General features: G+C 37.9%; 1 protein-coding gene across 1 annotated transcript; it reads right to left on the reverse strand.

Moving 5' to 3' along the window:
• Nucleotides 1-2,011: 2,011 nt before the first annotated feature.
• Nucleotides 2,012-22,417, reverse strand: SANBR (SANT and BTB domain regulator of CSR). The gene is given in 21 exon segments (XM_009979513.2): nucleotides 2,012-2,056; nucleotides 3,535-3,626; nucleotides 4,448-4,536; nucleotides 5,584-5,657; nucleotides 5,755-5,783; nucleotides 5,888-5,979; nucleotides 6,971-7,070; nucleotides 8,503-8,535; nucleotides 9,576-9,675; nucleotides 10,038-10,183; nucleotides 10,415-10,567; nucleotides 10,763-10,886; nucleotides 12,889-12,999; nucleotides 13,114-13,200; nucleotides 14,052-14,212; nucleotides 15,079-15,137; nucleotides 15,556-15,762; nucleotides 15,765-15,793; nucleotides 16,888-16,981; nucleotides 20,192-20,378; nucleotides 22,268-22,417. Coding segments are annotated over 21 exon segments (2,154 nt in total). The 3' UTR covers nucleotides 2,012-2,019.
• Between the last annotated feature and the right edge of the window lie 1,762 nt (nucleotides 22,418-24,179).

Below are 24,179 nucleotides of genomic sequence, written 5' to 3' on the forward strand. Positions count from 1 at the left end.
AAAAACTCACACACTTCTTAAATCAATAACATTTATTTCCATTAAACCAAAACAAACTTTCAAAATTAATACAAGATAAAAATTCTAGGTGGTTGGCAAGGAGAAAAAAGGTAGACTGCACATCATGTATGTTATTTTTATATGCTCAAAAATACTTTTGAATAAAACAATACTGGCACGTAGAACTGGCACTTTCCCACAGAACAAAACCAGCGGAATTTTCCCTTCTCTTCTAGTCAGTAGTTCTATGAAAACTAAACACACATACATGCAGCCTGCAACTTTCATACCAAAAGTCTACCATGGGAATTTGGAACAATCCTCTATCAGAAGTCACAAAATTGTAGTATGACACTTATTCTACTGCATTTTCATGCTCGGTGGATTTTATAATACCTCCTCTTTTATCAAACAACAATCAGTTTTCCAACGCTTACTACAAGTGCATTACTACTTGCAAACAGGCCTGGGGCATTAATAAAGCCTTATATTTATTTGATGAAGATTAAAGCACTCCTGTGGAGTTACCGTTCCTGCCCAAAATCCAAGTCATTGAAATCCACAGTTTTACCTGTTGGTTTCATTGGGCTCCAAATTTCCTATTAGCATTGGACAAAACACACAATAAACAACATTCGTTTTTAACTGTCTCGATAAAAATCTTCCACCTTGAAAGCAGTATATTTTCAAGTATTGCTATCCTAGTCTTCTAATGCCTACTGAAAATCCTCAAGAAACAAGACAAACAAGAGAAGCCCGAACAGAGAGAAGAGTGCATTTAAAAAAACGATCCTCCCTCTCCTTACCCCACCCCACCCCTCCCACCCAGGATCTTGCTGACTTAATTCCAAACTCACAATTTATTGTACAGCCGTGGCCTGGAATAAGCTTTCCCTGAGCACTCTTTCTACCTGTTTCGAAAAGTCAGAATATGTGTTTACTTGAATTCAGCCATTATTATTGCCATTATTGCCATTTTCTTTGCTAATATGCAACTTATTTTCTAGGCAAGTTATTTCATTTTTGTAGCCCTGGAGTTTACATGTAGACAAACTCGTATTCTATTGCTCCAAATACAGAACTTGAAAGTGCATCTGACTTCTAAACAGTACTATTCAGGCAGGTTTCAGAAAGTAACTAGACTCAAAAGATCTACATGCACATGTCTTCATAATGATTCGTTTCAGTTGAAAGATGCAGAATTAATAGTGTATCTGCTCGGAAATTTAGTGGCATAGCATCATTAAGAGATAGAACTGCTTTGCGTCCTAAGGTCTGGATATTAGAAGGGAACAAAGCACTGTATTGTGCAAGAGGAGTCAGATAAGGAATGGGAAATAAGATCCCTTTCACACACAAGTCAAGCAAGCAGTTCACGTGCAAGATACAACACTGCATCATCATGGCCTTTATTATAATCTTTGGAGGTCTAGTCTCTACCTGCTACCCACCTTCACACCAATGAGAGTTGTGTGATATACAGAAGGAAGCCTCAGAACTGCATTAAAAATTTGCTTCGACTAGTTTAAGTCACAGGTATTGTCACAGACTTGAAATGCAAATCCCCAGAGGGCTGACCTAAAAACGTACCATTAAACACTACACACAACACAAATACATTAGGCGACGTGTGTTAACGCTGCTGACCGCATTCGGAATTCAGTAGTCTTGCTTTTTCCTTTTCAGTATTTCCAGCACGTTGAAAGGCATATTTAAGTCTTCCCCATAAATAAAGTTAGTCCAATAATTTAACTTTGTAGATTTATAAAATATTTTCTATGCAACTCAACACAATAGCCTAAAAAAGCAATTAAATTTAAGAAATAGTATATTTACAATTAAAATAAGTATAGACCTTATTGGATTTGCATTCGTTTCTCGCACAAAATAATTCACAAGGCTTAAAGTAATAAATAAGTCACTGGAAAGCTTTCAGAGATGTGCATTCTCTGCACATCAGAGTGCAGTACAGCTTCAGGAAGCAGTAATGTATTCCGGCGAAAGTGTTTTCATGAGTCCTTATGTTGGACGGCCTTGACCAAAACGGGATTTCGACCTGGATTAGGAACATATAAGAAACACATGTACATTATTACTTCTAGAATGTGGAATTATTGTCCAGTCAGCTCTCTAGTACAGTATTTATTTGAAATGACTTTCATGTTAAAGTGTCTTCTGAGAGAAGGAAAAAAAAAAAATCTCTCTCAAAATCCAGTATTCAGAAAGTTGCCTTTCTGCCAGGATACCCGTACCCACAAACTATATATTTGTACAAAGGAACAACAGCCGAAAAACTGCGATGTCCAACATCTTCTTTGGAAATCAGTAATTCTACAGAAAGTCACATGCATTTTTTTGACAGAAATAAGACCTGTGAGAAATGGGCCAATGGGATACTGGCGTGTATCAAGAATAGTGTGACCAGCAGGAGCAGGGAAGTGATCCTGCCCCTGTACTCGGCACTGGTGAGGCCGCACCTGGAATATTGTGTCCAGTTTTGGGCCCCTCGCTTTAAGAGAGATATTGAGCTCCTGGAGCGAGTCCAAAGAAGGGCGACTAAACTGGTCAAGGGGCTGGAAAATAAAACTTATGAGGAGCGGCTGAGGGAGTTGGGGCTGTTTAGCCTGGAGAAGAGGAGGCTGAGGGGAGACCTGATTACGGCCTATAAATACTTGAGAAAAGATGGTGGGGAGGTAGGGGAAGGGCTCTTTACATTAGTGATGGGTGATAGAACAAGAGGAAATGGGCATAAGCTTAGTCAGGGCAGATTCAGGTTGGATGTTAGGAAGTATTTCTTCTCTGAAAGGGTTGTCAGCCACTGGAATAAGCTGCCCAGGGAGGTGGTTGAGTCCCCATCTCTGGATGTGTTTAAGAATAGGGTGGATGAGCTACTTGAGGATATGGTTTAATGGGGATTAGGGATGGTTGGACTCGATGATCTCTAAGGTCTTTTCCAACCTAGAAATCTATGAATCTATGAAATTCCTCTGACAACATATTTGAAGCTTCCAGCCCATCCCTTAGAAGCTTGTCAGGAACTCCAGGACAGGCTTCAGCTCCAGAGGCTCACCTGCTGGCCAAATTATGACCAGTTCTAGGCTCTACAGCCACACAGCATGTGCCAGCTTCTCAGTTCATTTTTATCTATTCAAGGTGTAGAAGAACAATTTGCATAAATGCACGTTTTTGGTGTGGGGTTTTTTTTTTTTTTTGGAAGGAGGTCAAAGAACACGTTAAAGAATCTTGGCTAACGCTCTTCCAGTCATCCATAATTTCACAGAAAATTGTATCGGAGAAGCAGCCAATCTTCCAACATAGAAGTTACAAAGCAGTTCTTCCGTTATGGGAACAGGAGTTTCATTCTTAGAGCTCTAGTTTAATTTGATAAAGGAAGCTTTCACATCATATACGGTTAACCTGCTGGAAGGGATGCTGATGCAAAAAAACTGTATGAAACAAGGCATGCTTTTTCTTTAAACAAAACCCACCCATCCCCAAAATCCACACTCTGCTTTTTCCTTTTAAATATCTTACCTGGCGTTCTTCTCAGCGTTGTTTTGTCGTGCACTGACCTGCGCTGAGGCCTTTATCTGAGCTTCAAGTCTAGAATAAATGCCTCCTGCATACTGGAATCCAGAAACAAAACAAAAAAAAATAATCAAGTTTTGACATTATTCCAATTTAATCAGTGAATTTTCAAAGTCACTTATTACAGGCTGAAAGAGTTGGGGCTGTTCAGCCTGGAGAAGAGGAGGCTCCAGGGTGATCTTATAGCGGTCTTCCAGTACCTCAAGGGGGCCTACAAGAAAGATGGGGAGAGGCTGTTCAGGAGGGCCTGTTGTGATAGGACAAGGGGTAATGGTTTTAAAATAGAGGGAGGTAGATTCAGATTGGATATTAGGAAAAAATTTTTTACCATGAGAGTTGTAAACACTGGAACAGGTTGCCCAGAGAGGTGGTGGATGCTCCATCCCTGGAGACGTTCAAGGCCAGGTTGGACGAGGCCCTGAGCAACCTGATCTAGTTGGAGATATCCCTGTTCCTTGCAGGGGGGTTGGACTAGATGACCTTTGAAGGTCCCCCCTTCCAGCCCTAACAATTCTATGATTCTATGATTTTCATAAAAATGACCAATATTCAGCAGAAACTATGGCATACTTCGTTTCATTATCACAACGGAGTACTGAAGCCTTTTAAATTTGTCTTATTTTCCATGCCCAGTTTTTAAAGGCAGTGAACTTTAAATATTATTTTAAACTACTTCCCCCCCACCCCCTCCCCCAAAAAAAAAAAAAAAAAAATCAAGCTTAGAACAACATGAAGATTGATAAAATTCGGTTCATTAACTTAAGTATTGAACAGATGGTATTTTCATTTGTGTTACATATTTTTGCCACCAAGGCTCTCCAAGTCTGTAAACATCACACTGTGACAAGACAAATCTTACTTCTTTGCTGTCTTTTGACTTGACTCGATCAAGGTCTCCCAGTCTCATTTTTATTAAGTGCCCTGTAATCTCAGACATTCTTCTCTGATCTGTCAGAAATAAGAAAGAACATTTAGAACAGAAGTTTTCCTTGCTACTGAATACAAAGAGAAGAAATAGATGCACGCTTTAGTGTTGTTTTATTTGTAAAAGCAGCTCTCTTTTCAGCTTATATAAAAACCTTGAACAACCAAGATCCTAGAAGACCCTTATGCATAACGTAGCTTCAGCCACGTTCTTGGCAGATACCAGACTCAGCCTGAGGCATTATGCTGAGATCAAAATCTGTGGAAATGGTTTTGAAGCAGAGGTTTTCAAAACAGCAAAAATGCACAAGAGGAAAGATTAAAAAAGATAGAACAAAAGAATAGAATTCTGAATATTTTTAGTCAGAAAGACTGGGAAAGAGATAGAAGTGAGTACTGATCTCTATCTCCACAGACAACAATTGGCACAGGGATGCAGGAAAAATTATTCACATACTTATATAGTAGTCAGATGACACAACTATAATCTCTGTAGGTTATGTGCTGACATTTCAAATAAAGAACATAAACTATAGTAACAACAATAATAATGCATTTTTCCTTTTTCTCCTGCAAACTTCAAACTCCTTTCCAATATTTTCCAAGACAGTAGGCCCAATGCTGCCTATTTATTTTTCAATCTGTGTGGAACAGTAAAATGTATAGTTTTATATGGTGGATTTTCTTTCCCTTTTCCTACCACAAACATTTCTTCTCCTGCAGAAAAGATGAGGTTGCTAATAAATGCCAATTGAATCCTAAAGTAACATTTTCAAAAGGAGTTTCTAGCGGTATGAATGTTTTTGTACTCTTTGGAAGAGTCTGAGATTGCTGCGTGGTTTGGATACAGCTGATTACTAGTGATCAGCCTAGTCAAAATCTGTTCTTTTCCAAATGAGGAGTAACTATAAAAAAACCCACCCAAAACCCCATCGCTATATCTGAGATTAAATTCAACCTAAAGGTTTCTAAAAAGCTATGTTTTAGGAAATTAGCCATGTCTTATATGAAAGAATCGTTTTCTTTGCATAATATTAACTTTATGAAAGCTAAACTCATGCAAGAACGGACCATCTTCTCTTTGAGCATCTTGGTTGAATCTTAGTGACCTGGAGGCATCCCATTTGTTCTGCTGCATACTCACACTGGTTAGAAAAGAAAGATGCACACAGTGTTATCAGTAACAGATTACAAAAAGAGATATACTACCATATGTTCTCAAGGACTTTGAAAATTACTTACATGAATGGAGATGCATCTCGGGAACTTGACTATCAAAGAAAGAAAACCATGTTAAGTATGTTTTAAGATCAAAACAAGAGAATTCCACATTATTCAGTGCAACCAGAGGCTGGCTTCACAGCTCTGGTTTTACCTTGTCAGATGGCTTCTCCTTTTTCTGAACACTAGGTGAAGAAACCACTTTCTTTGGGTGTTTGTAGGATTTCTTTGATTTCTCCTTTCTCCCTGCTAATTGAAGAAATATCTACTAACACCATCACAGAATATTTGGAATTTCTACACAGCTACAACAGAATTTTTTGCCTTTATTCCTTTACAAACAGAGTGAATGAACAGACTATTTTCCCTTTGTTAGTGTTGAAGGCATGCTAATACACACAGATTACTCAAACGATTTGCTACCACACGCATACAGGAGCTCAAATACCCATTTAAAATGTAGAGGAGGTACATGTAACTGCACAAGTTTTCTGTTGTAAAATTAACAGCAAATGCACATACAAGCTACATCTTTGATCATACTAATCCAATTAACAAGCTGAGTGATATCAGACCAAACAAGTTTAAAGTCAAACTACAAAAATGTTCTTTTTTTTTTTTTTCTTCTCCCTCTTCCTTTCTCAAAGGTACTGGTGCACTCCAATCCCTTTGAGTCAAGCCTCTGTTCAAATGGCTTATTACTAGGGTGGAAAAGAGAAGCTGTTTTTCAGCTTTCCATGTTCCTAAACCCCTTTTCATACTTAAAAAAAGAGAGAACAAAAAATCCTTTTAGATCATATAGAGCTTATCTTCTGTGTAGACACAATTCTAGCCACATTCACTCATCACTTCACTATGTAACTAGAAAAATACTGGGGGGAGGAAAGCATGCAACAACATAGTCACATAGCTACTGCCTTTTCTTCCAACGTTTACCTGTAAGAAACTTCATACAAGTAATTTGATAGACTTTCCTGCAAAACATGCCCTTGATCAACTTTGAGGACATCTCAGACATTAATAGCTGCAGCTTTCTGCATCTGCCAGTGATTTTTGATGGCACTGAGTAGTAGGGTAATTGGTATCTAACCAGAGAAAAACTAGAAATAAAATTCAAGTAACATTCTTTTATATTTTTAAAATGCCTAATGTTTAAAATTTGCTTACAGAAGAATTTTGCTGCCTTGAATCCCTATCTCTAAATTCCACGGAGGATGACTGTAGAGACTTCTTGTACCTGGTTTCCTGCATACTTCTTCTTCATCCCCCACTTCATCCTCAGTGACCTCTGAGCCAGTGGTATACTCCTCCTCTTCAGATAACAACGACTGCTGTTTCTAATTGAGAAGAGCAGAGTGTCACAGATCCTAAGTGAGGCTTGATTCCTATTAAATGACACATTAAATCTGTCCTGAAGGAGCTGTCCTCAAACCTAGCTCCTTATCTTAGCGGCACAACTGTGTGCAGTTAGGTGCAAGAACATGATTCTCAAACGTAGAGAATGTAATTTCAAATCTTTGCTTAGAATGTATTGATAAATATTTTTATTTATACTTCTCTGAAGTGGTCAAACACTGTAAGAGGCTGCCCAGAGAGGCTGTAGTATGATTCAGTGTTTAATATCCAATATATTCCTGGCTATTTTATTTTTCTAATCAATAAGAAAATCTACATTATGGTAGCAAATGCCTGAGCTACCCACATAATTATAGAATCCAGGAATCTACAAGTTTACAGACAGTTCCACTGGGACTTGCTGCATCTTGCCAACTGCCTGAAATTGCTGAGACAGTAATTAAATACCACAAAGCATGCCTATTGCAGTGCACTACAAATGCACACAGATTATGTACACCAGAGCTATCTGCATTATTAATTTATTGCTAGCTGGTCTGGAATATCTGGTTGCCTTTTTTTTTTCCCTGAACTCGCCCTAATACCTAAAATATTTTTTTTCCTTTTCTCCTGTACATCATAATACACTATGGGCTCCAATATTGCAACAGAGGGGATCAGAGGGAAGAGCTCCTAACTGATCAGCACACAATAACGAAAATATTAAGGCATGTGATGTTTACATTGCTTGAATAGACACGTATGTCTTTTCAAGTAAGTGATAATGACAGCTCAGTAATCTCTGAGAAACAATGAAGCTTAACGTGGACTACAAGTTTAGGAATCATGTTTTTACAAGAAGAACAGTCTTACTATAGGACACTGGGAATATGAGACTGCAGCACAAATCCTCAACAGTGACAGAGGTAAATTGCTGCTCTCTAGCATTTCCATACAAAAATAGTAAATCATGTGACATCCCATGCTACTGGAAGAATGATTCCCCATTCTCTGCATTTGGCTAGGCCCTCAATTCTGATAAACAGCTTTTTACAATGAAGCAGCAGCATAAAGACAACACGAAGCAGCTTAGACAAGCCATCAAAGAGACACACTCAAAACCTCCAATTTTGATGATTTACATTTCTGGCAGCCTAACAAACTATTAAGAACTGATGCATGCAGTGCTGGTCTATTGTTTGTTGTCATTTATAAAAGCATTTTAAAGGACTTTCTAATTTTTATTCAGGCCAAAGTAGTACTTCACATATGCTCTATAATTTCTTGTAAAAAGTGTTCCTATACTGCAACCTCCAAATTCAAGCAAAAGAAAATACGTTTTCCACCAAATCAGAAAATAAGATAAAAATTAAAGCTAGTTCTCTGCTACTGAAGAGCAAATATTTAAAATTATGAACAAAATATTTTACTAACCAGCTGTAAAGTCCAGTTCTTCAGAGAAAGAAACTGTAGTTACAGAAAGAGAGAGAAAGGCATGTAAGTTAAAAAACTAATAAGTAGAATAAAAAAAAAAGTGAGTGGAATTCTAAAAACAGGAGTGGTGTGTTACAGTACAGCAATCTACACCAGTATCACCTAGAAGGCCATGAACTCAGAGTCATGTTTTAATGTGCCCAACACCTTCGCACTAGAAATATCTACAGCTGGTTTTAAGCAAAAAAGCAGTCGAGGACAGAGAGGGCAGTCATGTACCAGATTGTGAGGGAGTTGAAATTTAATAGTTTCCAGCATTTATTGCGGGAGAGCTTTCGATACTCTGAAATTCTCATGGAATCAGCAGCACTATGCTACCATCAGGATCGCTGAGTTACCAGAAGTTCCACGACGGGTACAGAACTTCAAGTTTATCTCTGCATGAAAGCTCTCTATAAATCTGAGGTAGGATTGTAAAGAATCTCCTTAAACTTGCCTTTGAAAGTATCTCTGCTGACCTGACATACACAGAGTAAGATACATGCATCATCGTGCTGGAAAGTAAAATATCTTTACATCCTTAGGGGAAAAAAAAAAAAGAAAACAGCAACAAAAAAAACCCCAAACAACAACAGAAAACTCCAACCAAAACACAACCCAAGTTACTGTTCTTTGTTTATGGACTCACAAAGTCATGTGGACATACCCAGATACATTAGCAGATGAAACAAAGGCAGCAACTGTTTAAATATTTGCCATGTGATGTATTTTAAAGTATGACTGGATCCTTAAACACCATCAGTTTAAGAACAGAGAGGAAAGCACAGACATATGGAGAATTGCCTCTGATATACAGAAATATTAACCAGCAGACATGGTAAAAGTTTTGCCTTTTCACCAACCAGATATTTTGTACCCATGCTAGCCTACACTACCCTGCAAAGCTCAGGAGTGCACTTGTTCCTCCAACGTATAGGGTTTGGTTTTATTAAAAGTGTCTAATGAATTCTTCGAAGTACCCCTGTAAGAATTCTCATTATCAGATAAAAGGGGAAAAAGACATCAGCACTCACAGCATTGATTTCTCCAGTTTTGGGTCCCCACGGCGTATTTGGTTCTACAAGCGCATCACATTCAATGCCCTTCTCATCACAGAGCCCAATACCAGAATCACTTAGAAAGACGTGAAACAAAAATAAATTTTTCTATTTCACAACTTTAGAACCAGTCTCTCTTTACTCGTCATGTCGTATCAAGAGAGAAAGCAGACCTTCAAGTCAGCCACATAATATTTTGATAAGAATCCATTAAAATATAAAGACAGGAGTGAATGCTTGCAGAGGATGAACGACTAAGTACCTGCTTGAAATGTAAAAGGAAAAAGTATTTGTTCTTCTCTTCCCAATTGCTAACTAAATCACAAGTTCCATGTTCCACAATCCTATGTTCCATTTTAAAATGGGAGAGAAATAAAATGTAACATGCACACATGTTAAGGGCTAAGTTATTTCAGTAACACAAAACAACATTCGTACCTATTCTCATCCTTAGTGAAAGGAACAACAATAACATCTCTATGATGAAGCAGATCATTCAATATTTTAGTATTTTGAGATAGCAAAGCATCCCCATCTTCCTTTCCTGAAGGTAAATCAACCATGTGATCCCTCACTTTGCAGCCCTGCGATACAAACACACAAAAGATCAAATATTTGAGTTAACAGGAAGAACTGATTTCAGTAAGTAGACAACAAAAGCTCAACTTTTGAACTCTTGTGCCCCACAGACCTAGCCTGCCTTGGGACACCGCAACAATTTACAAACCTTATTTTGGGGAAGATCTATTTCATAACACACTGTCACCCTCCCGCCATGTGTTATGCTCTTTTAAAGTGAGCGAGTATTGAAGTACCTTCGGGAGGGTTGTAGGATCAAATCGAAGTACTTTTTGGTTACAACAGGGATATACTCCTGTCCCAGTTGAGCCCAGAGCACTTGCTACACCTGGATAAAGAACCGGCTGCGAATGGTACTGGCAATGGGAGAATTCAGTACACAGGAAAGACTACATTAGAATAAAAAGAGAGACAACGAGAGGTGAGATTATCCATGCAAGTCAACATTTTGCACTATAAAGACCATACAACAAGCTTTATTGCCATATATTTTCCAAACTGCTTTAATCCCTGCCTCACCCCGCAAAAGTCACCCCACAACAAGCCATTTACAGACGAACAAGTGAAAATGAAAATATACTAACTTGTTTACATCTTGAGCACGTCAACCAATTGACAGTCCCCCAAAGACGCCAATAAACATCCCGCCAAGATTTCAACTCCTCATGAAGGGCAATTAAGTACTCGTGGACTTCCCAGGTTTTGTCTCTGAAAAAGCAAAAGGTCAGGCTGCACACAGAGTCATAACTCTGTTTTGATCCTGCCACCAGACAGGTGAGGTGGAGAAGAAGCAGAACAACACATGTTCCACTGGTGAAAAGCCTACAGAAGAGTTTAGAACAGGAAGGATACAATGTGGGACAATCATTAAATTCAGACCATGACAGAAGAGCCTATATTCTTTCACAACATCCTAAACTTGCTAATAACAAAGAATTACAGCGTGATTCATCTTAAGCTCCATATCCCGCAAATTTATAAGCTAAGATAAATATCAAGCCTTTTGGAAATCAGGAGAACCATAAACCAGAGGAAAACCCAATACGCAAACTAGAAGAAATGAAAACATGCACATGCAAACAAATTCGGCCATATGGCAGTCTTCTGTCTTTAAAGGAATATGCTGTGCAACAGTAGTGAAGTGCTGCCGTTCTATTTCATTTATTTTATAAGCCAGTATAACATGTTTCTATGTACATGCAACGCAACAGCAATTACTCAGTTAAATATGAAAGTCTGAAAATGTAAGACCATGTCTTTTTGATGAACATACACATCTGAGAATTCTGGTCTTAAAAATGCAGCCTTTGCTCCTCCCCAGCGATACAAGGACACATGCCTCTTCAGAACTCAAAAGAGAATACACAACCTGCACGGTGCCTGTTATCTTCAGCAAGAGGAGACACTGTTTTCTCACAGTTTTAAGCCCTGGCCTGAATTGTTTTTTTATTCTATATATGTCTAATCTAGACTAAGCAAGCAGTACTTCCAACAGGAAGTTAGTTCTAGGCACCACCAGAGGACCAATAAATATAAATCTATTTTTAAGTCACTGAACATAGGCTTGTAATAGCTCATAAGCCTGAATTCATCAGTGGCCAAGATCACTTCACCTAAGGAAGGGTAAATGGATTCTGTGTAGAAAAGCAGTCCCAAGTACCACAAGGCAAATAATTAGAACCTAAATAATCCTCTGAGTAACTTTAAAACCCTCCACATTTACACGCCCGGAATTGCATAGCAGCTACATACAGTCAGCTTAAGTGAAGTAATACAATTAATGAATTTTACGTGGCTAATCACCAATGAGCCTAATAGGTCAGGACAGGGTCGCAAGATTCGGTTCTATTTAGACTGTTAGGCAGAATTTAAGCCACACAACAGAATTACTGGTGGTGAGAGGTAACACTAAACATGTGTTACCTTGGGAGTTGACACTGAACTGTGTTTTGGTTGTTCTGAACAAAATAGATCTGATGAAAAAGGTCTCCCATTATGAATTTCCCACTATTTTCCTTAAAGGGGGCACACGGGGAGGGAGGGAACTGCACTTGATCACACACTGATCTTCATTAAGAAGAGAATCCAGCTGTTCACAAACATGGATCAGGCAGAATTGAACTAAACATTTGTGCCAAAGGAACAAGGCACACATACGGAATAGGTCCTGGAAGCTCCTCTGACAAATACTTTAGAACAGAAAAACAACTGGCAAAGTTTATTTATAGTGTCTTTGAGCAGGCTGAGTATTTGATCTGACAGTATAAAGTCAGACTAGAAAATACTCTTTAGCATTTCTTTGCTGGCAGAGGTGGATCTATCACTCTGCAACAAACCTCATAGAAATTCAGCCTTTAATTTAATTTGTCATCAACTACACATATCTTAAACCCCTTTGATGAAAGAATTAGCTGAGCATTTTCTATTTAAGGCAGTACAACCCAAAATAGTCCTCCAAGTAATCATGGCTGTAGTTTTTCCATTTCCATTCAGCAGCAGTACTGCTGAATGGATTTCAGAAGTGCAACACCATAATTGCCTTTTTTTTTTTTGGCTAGGTATAACAATATGAGATGTTTCATACTGCTCTTCACATGTCTATGACTTCATTTTGTAATGTGAGTATCTGATAACTTCTAAATGAGTAGTATTTTTAAAAATCACTCAAAATCTTATAGCTGAAGAAATATTTTTAATATATATGCACTACCTTATATGAACATAGACAATACTCCCATGTTGATCTATGTTGATTTTTCCTGGTACACAAGGAATTCTTCTCTCAGTTTCTTTAGTTAGCAGCTTTTTGCATAAACAACATCTAGATTTAAAAAGAAAAATAAAAGAAGAAAATGAAAGTACTGGAGTAAGAGCAGGATTTCAAAACACAGGGACTCATCCTTGCAACTGCAGTAGTAATATAAAAAGACCATACCTGTATAATGTTGCTGCATTTCCTCGGGAATCTGGATTTAGGTACTCTGGATCAAACAGTCTCTCAATCTTCTTGCAGAAAAGTTTACTATTAATGACAGCAACACAGCTTACCCATTAGAAAAAACGGAATAGTTTTATGTACAGTGAGACTAACTGTGATACTTTGATGATATGCAAAGTCACCATATTTCTTTCAGAATCTAGCTTTTAATGTGATTTTCCTTTAAACTAATCTTTTTGGATAACTGCTTCCTGACCTGGTCATCTCTTATTTTTACACAGATGTGAGGAAATAGATCTTTTAATTTGTTTTCCTCTTTTGTTTGCCAACAAAAACTGCCATCTTCTACCTTGACTAAAAGACCTTTTACTAATGAACACTGTGAAATTACACTGAACTTTAATTCTAAAAGTTGTAATGTCTTCAATCTTACTGATTAAAATCCTTTCCTACTTTCACCTTGTTTGTCTGTCAGTCTGCCCTCCAGTAACTGGTCCCTATCTTGATGCTGACTAAGCTGGAGTCTTCACGTATGAAATAGTATTCCATCACAACTATTCAGCCTTCCAGCCATCCTAAATTCTATGTCCAAACATCAGAGTTCACAGGATGCTGAACCCAAACCATTCTCTACAAATTAGGAGCATGTCATCACATAAAAGGTTCCTTAACCTAATCCTGGCTCCCATGTAAGAATTCATGAATAATTTGTCCATGTCTTTTGCTCATTTCCTATAAAAAGCTATTTCCTTTTGCTCATAATTTTAATATTAAATTCTGAAGTAGCTACATGATATCCTGTGTTAAAGATATATATACAATTTATATTCTCCTGTAATGTATTACTTCAAACCCCAAAGTGTCTTAGCTGTTCTGAAAAAATGATCCAAAAGCCCTACAGCAGTTCGGCAGTGTATTACAGAGCAAAAAGTTACCTTTTAAATTTGTCCCTTTTGTCCTTCAACTCTTCCACTTCATTGTGCGTGAAGAGATCAGCAATGTGCGTGACAAGATTAGCATTGATACAATTCATGTTACATGGTGTGGCTACAATAGCATTCATATTTTTGTGACAATAACGAATACATTTCTCTACCTAGGAAAAAACAGAAACAGTAAAAACAATGTTAAGGAATTCTAGACAAAGCTACCTCAAAAGATGTAGTCGTTGCTTCAAATTTTTATCCTTCTTAAAGTGGTGTTTTGGAAAACTATTTTGGTTCAACTTAAAAGTAAAAAACAAGTCTCGGATTTATCTAAAGAAGAATCTGAATTAACATGATTCTGAATTAGTCTACATTCTCCTCCAAAAGGTTTCTACAGACCAGAAAACAACTGCACAAATGTCTCATCTTCCACAAGTGGTACCTTCCAATTGCTTGTATGGAGAGAACTGCAGAACACATTACACATAGTATTGCCTGGATCTCCATCTAAAGAGCTGTGTTTACTGTGTATTTAATTGTGGGTCACCCCAACGACAGAACTTCTGACAAACGTTTTAACAAACAAGTCAGTAGATACTACTTATACAGAGCTGGAGACCCAGATCCGAAATTGTAGGACTGTCATTCATGTAAAAAGGATATAAACCAAGGGTATTAATTGATTTAATAATCTTTTTTAATAAAACCTATCAGAAGTCAGATACTGATGTTAACTTAGATTTACTAATGTTAACTTAACTTTACTGATGTTAACTGATGTTAACTTAACCATCAGAAGGCAAATCCAAGATCCCACTATCACATTTCAAAATAACTTTTTAATAAGTTTTCTCACATTGAGATTCTGCAAATATTGGATTACTGCATTGAATAAGAAAGGTGGTAAAATCTCAATGTTTTCTCCTTGCATCATCTGTTTACGTAACAGCCAAAGCATAACAACGAAGCTCTTAGACACCTGATAATTAACTGTGCCCTATGGGGGCAAAGGCAATCATTCTTTCTTAATACTTACTAATGAATCCATCTTCAAAAACTCAGATGAAATAAGAATTGATATGACATTTGACGGTTCTAAAAAACAACAACAAAAAGGTTTTTTACATTAATTCTTTCGATAATTTCACATCACACATAGAGGAAACAAAACCAAACCCAACAATCATCAGTGCTTTAAAACTACCACTCTGTTCTTGTTCAGAAGAGGTCTGAAGAATCTTAATTAAAAATACCAGATCCCAGAATATATTAGACCTTTTCCACTGCTTCAACTGCCACGATGTTTCCTCAAAACTGTCAGTGTTGACAAATCAGACGCATCTGTTACAATGACCGGAGGACAGCTGTTGCAACACTTTTCTAACAAATGCCAAGCTTCTGTGCAACAGTCAGAAACTACGAGACTGGGGCTGAACTGTATCAAAAACACTAATCTTCCATTAGTGCAGAACACAGTGAACCTACAACAAATGATCCACACACTTCATTTTACCTAAAGCGGGCATTTCGTTAGCTTCAGAATCTTTAGTGTTCCTTTTGACGTATCTTATCAACCAGTCAAAGATGTGAACGTCACAGTGCACGGAAATGTCCACCTCTTCCCAGCGCTGGGCATCCACTGACAGATACTCAGCAAAGTATTTCATCTCTGAAATCAAGAGGTCTCGAGGACACACAAAATCTTCTTTGAGGTTTTTGCTTCGTCGCACACATGGATCACCATATTTGGCCTTCGAAAGAAAACAAGTCACAAACCAAATTAGGGCCGTAAGCCAATTAGAACACCAAAACCGATCAGCAAAGATCTCATTCCCAAATCTGGATCACACATTGCAACACGGATGTCACTAATAGGTTTTTATCAACAGAAGGAAAACCAATTGCCATTATTGACTATTAATACAAATTATTAATAGAAACTATTGTCAGATAAGCATTGTTGGGTGAAGGACACAGATGCATATCCTCCGGCACATAACCAGCGCAATTTAACTGTTAAGAGACTGGAAAAAGAAAATCTCTAGCTCCAGTCCCCAATTTTGTCACCAGTTTGTTATGGGACACTACCTGAAATACACCGAGAATTTATTTGTTCTCTCGTCTTAATTTTCTTGAAAAAAATAGGCAGATACATATGCCCAAGTTACTGAGGCATCAAGGACAATAACAGCACACATTAGCAATTTTCACCAGTGGAAAGTAAAATTGTTTTATTGTATATCAAGTTGTCTATTTCTTAAGAAAAGGTCAAAGCTAGAAATCAGTAAATGGTGTCTCTACAGAAAGATGGCTACTGTTAGGCTTCAAACACACACATTTTTCTATGTATACTTGTATAGTATGGAAAACAGGGATATGATAGTATGAAAAACAGTGACATGCATGGCTATTGGAATTTGTAGCAAAATTTTTCATTCGCACTTCTCATTTACAGCTTTCTTTTCCTGCTTTTACATAGGACAAATCTATGTTACAGAACGTTTTTGTGGTTTTTTTTTTTTTATTAAAATGGCATTGAGCATCCATCTTGTTTCATTCTTTTTTAAAATCAGGTTATGCTTTCCATTCTTGCCACAGCAGTGATCAATCACTCAGCGGAAGACAATAGACAGATTTATAAATAAGCTATCCCTATTGCAAATAAGAAATTCTCAAACCAACCTCTAGTATTTCTATAGCAAGTAAGGTTTCAAAACTTCTTACAACATTTATTAGGATGTTCCCAGCTGTTTTCTTTCTGACAGCAGGAAAACATGAGCAATTTAGATATCTTTCTGTCAGTTCTGTAATCCCCTAGATAACAACCACATGACAATGGTCTTACCCCTGGCTTTCATCAGTGCTTTCTCCACTTTGGTGCACAGGACCTTTTTCCAACTCTGAAGAACAAATCCGCGTTGTGGCTGTGCTGGGTCTTCCTTAAATGTAAGTAAAAAAGGCTGCATTAGAACAAAAACACCTGACCTTTTGCTCTTCAGCATCTTGGAAACGCAGCTGAAGTACAGCTCTCACGGTGGAGCAATGTTACACAACTAGCAACAAATCTGTGCGACCCTAACGGCTACTAGATAATCCAAATTCCTGCTCCGAATGCCATGCACTGGAAACTCAGACCAGCAGCATTGCTGGGCTGCCCAGACACTTGGCTGCAAACCCAGATCGGTCCTGTCTCAATATAGAGCAGTAAGATTGATGCAGTCTTCAGCATTTCCTTCTGGGAATGCAGTCCATTCCTATAGCTCTTCCTGTCTGCTTTGTGGAATGTGGGTCTTAAGACTGTCACACCAAAACTTCTGTTTTCAGGAAGCTTTGCTGTCAGGATAGAACAACTTGAGACTAACTCTGCTTCTTATCCATAATTTGTTAGCTCTGGAAATAAGTTACTTCCAACCAGAAGCGCAGAAGTCTCTTAAGATGTGTTTTTGCCAAGTTTCTCAGACACATGGCTTAAAGCAGCATATTATCTGAAACAATGATCAAAGCAAGCAGACCATGAAACATGTCTAGTCCTAGAAACTACATCACGTAGCTTATTCCAGGAATGAAGATCTGCTGCGCCTCACTTCAAATAGGTTATCTTCACAAACGCACAAGCGGTGGAACCTGGCCACAAAATCCACTGAATTCCAGGAGGCCAAGTCTCCAAACCCAGCGAGTTCTGGACCAAGGGTGAAGACAACTGCAGCATTCAGATATCGAATAACTTTTCCGACTACGACGAATGGATCACTGCAATCTGAAACTTCAATAATCTTGCCTGTAAGCCAGAAAGATGACTACTTTTTTTAAATAAGAGAAGGGCACATGCCTGTCTTCCACTGATAAAAACACGTAAGGTCATGATTTTCAATGATTACGCCCTGCTCTCAGATTTCTAGGAAAGAGTTCCAGAAGCATCTTCTCCCTCTCGTGTAATGTAAGAGGCCATACTCTTCTGAAGAAGACTCTTCTCTCTACTCCTCTTCATCTTATGGCTAAATAACCACAGCAGACTGACACCAAAAATGATCTGGAAGCTCTATATAGTTCAGAACGCAGTAGTTACACCTTCAGGAAAGGAAAGGAATCGCACCAGAGGCAGAAGAAACAAACCTTTCTCCAAAGACACAGCCTAAGGCCTTGCACAGTTAAGCCTCAGTAAGGCCATAACAGAGGGAAGATAGTTAATAAAAGGGAAAGATTTACTAGACAGACCCTAGGAAAACCGTGGAAGGAGCTGGGTCAGCCACAGCCTTCAGGGCAGCCATTCCACTGCAGGCAAACATGAAAAGAGCCACGGTGGGAGTGCTAGGTTACTTATTAAAGAAAAGGAGATAATATTGACTGAAATATGCAGCACAGCCAAATTAATGGGGATGTCTGAATTTCACCATACATTTCTTCTTGTTTGTTTTTTTTTTCCTCTTCTCACAAAGTTTATAGTTTGTTTGACTTCTGAAAGTTGGCAATAAACACTTTGAGTAAAAAGCTAACCTATATGCTTGTTTACTACCATAACATGCATTCAGAGGGACTTAACAGCAGTTTGCCTTATCATTAGCAAGTAATAAATGAGCTTTTATAACTCAGGCAAAACCAGAATCCAGCTCAAAATGAATTTGGTCTGATTGCTTTTTCTTGCTGTTATTCATGTCTACAAACAAATCCAAACAGGCCCAAAATTCTTGATCCTAACAATAAGCAGATGTGAATAAATCCACTAGGAAGTAATTAAACAACAACAACAAAAAAATCACAATAGGCTTTTCTCAAATCCCCCATTCTGAAATACACAAAGTACCTCACAAATATTAAGAAGGTGAGTCCGCTACAAGCCTGTAAGAAAAAGATTAATTATCATAATTTCGTATCAACAGAGAAAATTATTTATCCAAAGTTGTGAAGAAAACGGAGAGAAATCTCAGGCTAGGATCTTGTAGTAGGAAACATTAGGGTACTTAATTGCATTAATACTTATTACATGTATCACATTGTTAAAAAGAAAACACCAACTGTCTGAGGAGTTCTACAAGCAGAGTTAGCTTGTTAACTGCCTACTGGGAAGCTACTAATCTTATAAGTAGCCACCTGTGGGTGCTAGAAGCATTTATTCCACATCATACATGTGACAAGTACATAACTGGAAGCATGTTCAGTCTAGCTACTCCATACACAGTTTTCAAATATCATCTCTTGATTAGAGTTATTAAAAACATTTTATTCATTCTCCAGAAAAGGTAAAACAGTCGTTTTTCTGTTGCAAGGAGAACAGTGACCAGAAAGCTGCAGCACTGTGAAGGACATCATAACAGAGAACGTTTTGTTTAAACATTTCACTGTCGTCTTAATTTTTAACACAGAAATTGTTTACTAATTACTGAAGCAAATTTCTCAGGCAATCTGTTTACCAAGTCCTGCAAGGTGCTGAAAACATCTCAGTCGACAATGAAAATCAGAGAATAAGTATCACACAGTTAATTACAGCTTCTTATGGGAGAAGTACTTAAGGAGATGTTAACAATATTTAATTGTGCTATGATTGAAATACACCTATTAGGACTGGTCGTCTTCTGCCAAATTATTCCTGGGACACACAATTGACTACAACATGTCATTTGTCACTGCAAGACTCTCTCACATAAAAAGCAGCTAGACTGTGCTCCAACTCCTATGTAACCACCTTGCCACCCAGCAGCACTGCAAACACAGGGCTTTTTTTGTTGGGAGAGAAGGGTCTGACCTCAAGGGATGGCCTTCTCAGCTTTCTGCAGCTTTTCTACACAAAACTTTCTAGTTATTTTAATAAAGCAGCTTAATGTGACTGCAAATGGCTGTAGGTTTAACGGTACAATCACTGGCGATACAAAACAGGGGAGTAATTCCTCTCTCCACCAAAAAATCCTAAACAGAAAATTTAGCAAAAGGATTTATGCCTTTTGGAAGGACAAGATATTAAAAATACCCAAACAAATATCGATTCTTAATCTAAACTAACTGAAAGTGACCTTATGTATGATGTTTAAACTTAACTTTCTTTTTCAAAGAGCAAGGACAACTAGTCCTGGGTCAACTCACCACTCAGGACAGAAAAGCAGGCACATGCTGATGATAACCAAAGCAAATATATTTCAGAATGGCTAAAAACATACCCGTTATAGTAATGGAATCCTGCCCAATGGCAGGCTCCTGAAACTCCGGCTGTGTATCGAGCAAGGAAGATTTGATGTACGTAGCTAAAGTTTCCACAGGACTCCCACCAGTGGCCATCAGGGGATTATACTGGTTGTCAACAGGTGAACTTCCACTGCTTTTTAGTTCATCAAACCTTTTTGCACACTGTCACAAGATTGAATGATAGGACAATGAAGCAGTAGCTTTCAGTACATTTTTAATAACTATAATTTGAGAGGGATATTATACTTCATGATGTTTTTTGCACGAGAACAGTTACTAATATTAAACTTCTAATGCTTCCTACTTACTTGTGTTACTAGGACAGTGCACAAACGTACAGTAAAATAAGTAAGATTTACCAGCATTAAACACTCTAATAGAAAGAGGAAAAAATAAGATAGAACCTGTTTCAACCTTTTTTTCCTTAAACCCTGTGATTTTAAGCACAATCTTCAAAAGAGAAATTTATGGGGAAAGTTTAAATAGCCATTTTGTAACTAGTTCTTTTACCATAAACATTGTCAAATATTATTAAGAGTAGCTACAGTAATCGGTTCATAATTACTATTCTTTTGATTTATGACTTCCATTCTGATTTGGACAAAAGGGACTGGTCATTTCCACTGCAGTTCCATTAACTTTCCATTCCGTGTTTAGATAAACTAGAAAGTCTTTCCATTTTGTCAAGTTGTACTGATACAATGACAACTATGGGTTTGGTTCAGCACAGGTAATTTACACATACAAGAAAATCTGCTTAATTCTACAGGTGATCCTCCTTGTGACACAGCTCGTCAGACTCCATCCGAGCAGCTGGTTTTAGTTATTTATTTTGGATTGAGCTAAGTGACATTGCTGCATGCCACCTGCCACTTTGGGAGAGGTGCACACAGTGACATCCTTCTGATACTGATGTAGCATCTCAAATGTGTAAGGATGCCAATCTACCATATACAACTGACACAAAAAAGCACAGGTATGCCTTTACTTAATTGTCTTAAACGGGGACTCCACACACTTGAGACACTTCGTTCTTTTAAAACAGAGTAACCAGACATACACTAATCAATCACCCTAACTAATACGAGGAGAGAGCTCAACAGAGACTTTTACAATTATTTTATTTGCTTAATGTGCACAATACTATTTGCAAATTGAAAGGTAAACAGCAGAGACACCCCCCAAGAGCTTTGCCAAGCACTTGAAAGGCAGTAACATTCCACATAAGCTTCTACTCCCAATCATTCACTTTTATGTTCTACATACAAGGTTACAGCGATGCCCCATAGCAACGCTATAAATGTGAGCTGACACATTTGATTAAGTTTTCAAGAAAATAAAGACAGTTGGCTTGTTTTTTTTCCAGCTTTGCTGAATCACAAGGGCAAAAGACATTTTTGTCTTTTAGCTGACCTCCCCTCAGAACCGAAAATTCCAAAATTAAAGGAAAGTAAGCATTTCACCATGAAATTCAGCAATTCAGAAAGTATATGGAGGTACCAGGTTCTTACAACTCTATGCTAACCAAGGATAGAAAAATCCACATCTTGTAGGACCAAAAGGCAACCACACTCTTAACTACCTAGTGGAGATCTGTAACTCACACTCCCTTGGAATTGTAAGGACAAGCAGAGAAAGTTACCAGGTTTGCTAGTAAGTATACTACAATCTACACGAGGTTAGTGGGTACCACCATCCTTTCCATGAAAATCTTAGCTATGCAATTTGAAATTCATTAGCCCAACTACTTTTTTTTTATTATTCCACTTTTTAGTTTTTACTTTCCAGTAATTTTAGTTGTTCTTCTATAGCAGTTCTAATGAAATAAAATGCAGAATTTATTTCTTAATTTCAACGTTCCGTTTTTGTAAAAACAAGAAAAAATACTGTTTTCATCTACTGCTCATTTAACATTTTCAATTCTTCAGATATAAATTACTTCAGAAAAAAAAAAAATCCCTTAACTTCAATTTCCCTCCCTCCCCCAATGACATTTTCTTCTTCATAAAATACTGCTTAAAGCATACAAATTCTTTTATTAGTAAATTCACCTCTTTGGATGTGTATCCTGGAACCAGCCTTGCCACACTGTCCCAGTTGATAGGCTGAGGCACACCAATTAGGGAACAGAGGATCATATCCAAAACCATTTGATTGTTGTCATATGGAAAGTTATTGTTTTCTGAAAATCCACGACTCATCTTTGGCTACTTAAGCCTAGAAGAAAAAAGTGTTATTAGTAAGTCTCACCAGTTCATTTGCTAAAGCTTGATCTCCGTTAACTGCAGCACTCCGTAAGTTACTGTGGGAAATGCTGACCACAGCATTAGAGAGAAGCACTAATGCTTTATTTGATAAAGTGTACATATTCATATCTGCATCCTCAAAACCCTGCAGATGTGCAAAACACACCGAAACCAACCCAACAGCAGCAGGCCCTTCTCACTATTCCTTCAAGTTGTCTGTTTCCAGGAGGGATTCACGCCGCTGATCCCTCCAACACAAGAAAAGGCCTCCCACAATCTCAGCATAAACAGCCTAAGGTATAGCAGGACATTTTAATTTAAGTTTACTTACATTCAGATTCCCTTGTCTGTTCCCCTACACTTTCTGCTGCTCAACTTCAGTCTCCTCTTGCTCTGCATATTTGTTTTCCACACCTGACTTCCATTATATGGGAGTCAACCCAGGGCACCCAGCTAAGGGCAATCAATAATACTTTGGAGCCACGAAACAGAACACCTGGATCTCTTTCAGCTACCATCCTAAAGGCTTGACTTTTGAGTTGTCCTAAAGCACTCGTAACTCCTGATTAGCTGGGATTATCAGGGCTAAGAAACCTTGTTCCTTCAGCTTCAAGTTGAACATCAGAACAGCATGTATAAGGACAGCATTGAACACTTTTAAAAATGCAGTTTTTCTAATTTGAAAAAAGTGGTGTATTTAGGGTTGTTTGTTGTTTTTTTTTTCTTTTTCCCAAATGAATTTCATATATAGCATCAGGCAACACAGTAAAAGTTCAAACTACTTTTTTAGCTCATGCTGGGACAAAACTGCAGGCATTAATCAAGACTCCCATATTCAAGTAACACACAGCCAAAGAGCTGAGTAAGAACTCATATTTGGAAAGCACTTTGGACCTTTTCCAAACCACCTTAAACAGATCACATAAATAAGAACTAAAAAGTCATACACAGAATTTTGACTTACAAAGCAAGGAATATCGAGAATTTCAGAGAAAATACACTTAGATGGTAGCAGATTTAACTGATCACTTGTTACTAAAAATATACTACACGTAGATGTTTATTTTGCATCACTCTTTCTAAAAGAAAAGATGCTTAAAATATCCAAAAGAGCAGTGATTTTTTCTCACTCTAGAAGCTATTCCAGCACTTTTTTTGTTTTGTTGGCAGAAACAGAAATCACAACAGCAGGTAACTAACTGTAAGCTTTCAGCCCCTCAAAAGAGCAGCTGAAAAACCATCGGAAAGAAAAAACCCAGAACCCACCAAGGTAATTCTTAGATTTCATATATTCATGAGATTTTTTTGTAAAAAAAAACATAACCAAAACACAGAAGACAAGTCCAACAGTAAAAGTCAGAACATTTTAGCAATTCTATCTAAATGAAACCCACTGCAAAGCGTGCCAAATAGCTAGTTTTAGTCCTTCACAGGCAGCGTGAGCCCAAACTTCCCAACTAAGATCCCTGAATCCTTAGCCCTTATCCTGATAGTACTATCAAGCGGTGTCACTGTGGTAATTCTATGGTGGAGACTTCTCACCATCAGTGCACAGACAGACGTCAGTATCAATTAGATTTAAGCCACTGAATATCCACTGTATCTGCTGCTATGAAAAGAAATAACTGGGCCAGAACAGGTCAGCACCAGTGGCAAATCTGAGCGGTTATAAAATATGAAGCCAACTTTTCTCGTGCTACCTTGTAAGCATGTAGCA

The sequence above is a fragment of the Tauraco erythrolophus genome, chromosome 2, assembly GCF_009769465.1.
Source record: "Tauraco erythrolophus isolate bTauEry1 chromosome 2, bTauEry1.pri, whole genome shotgun sequence".
In the NCBI taxonomy this organism is placed as follows: Eukaryota; Metazoa; Chordata; class Aves; order Musophagiformes; family Musophagidae; genus Tauraco; species Tauraco erythrolophus.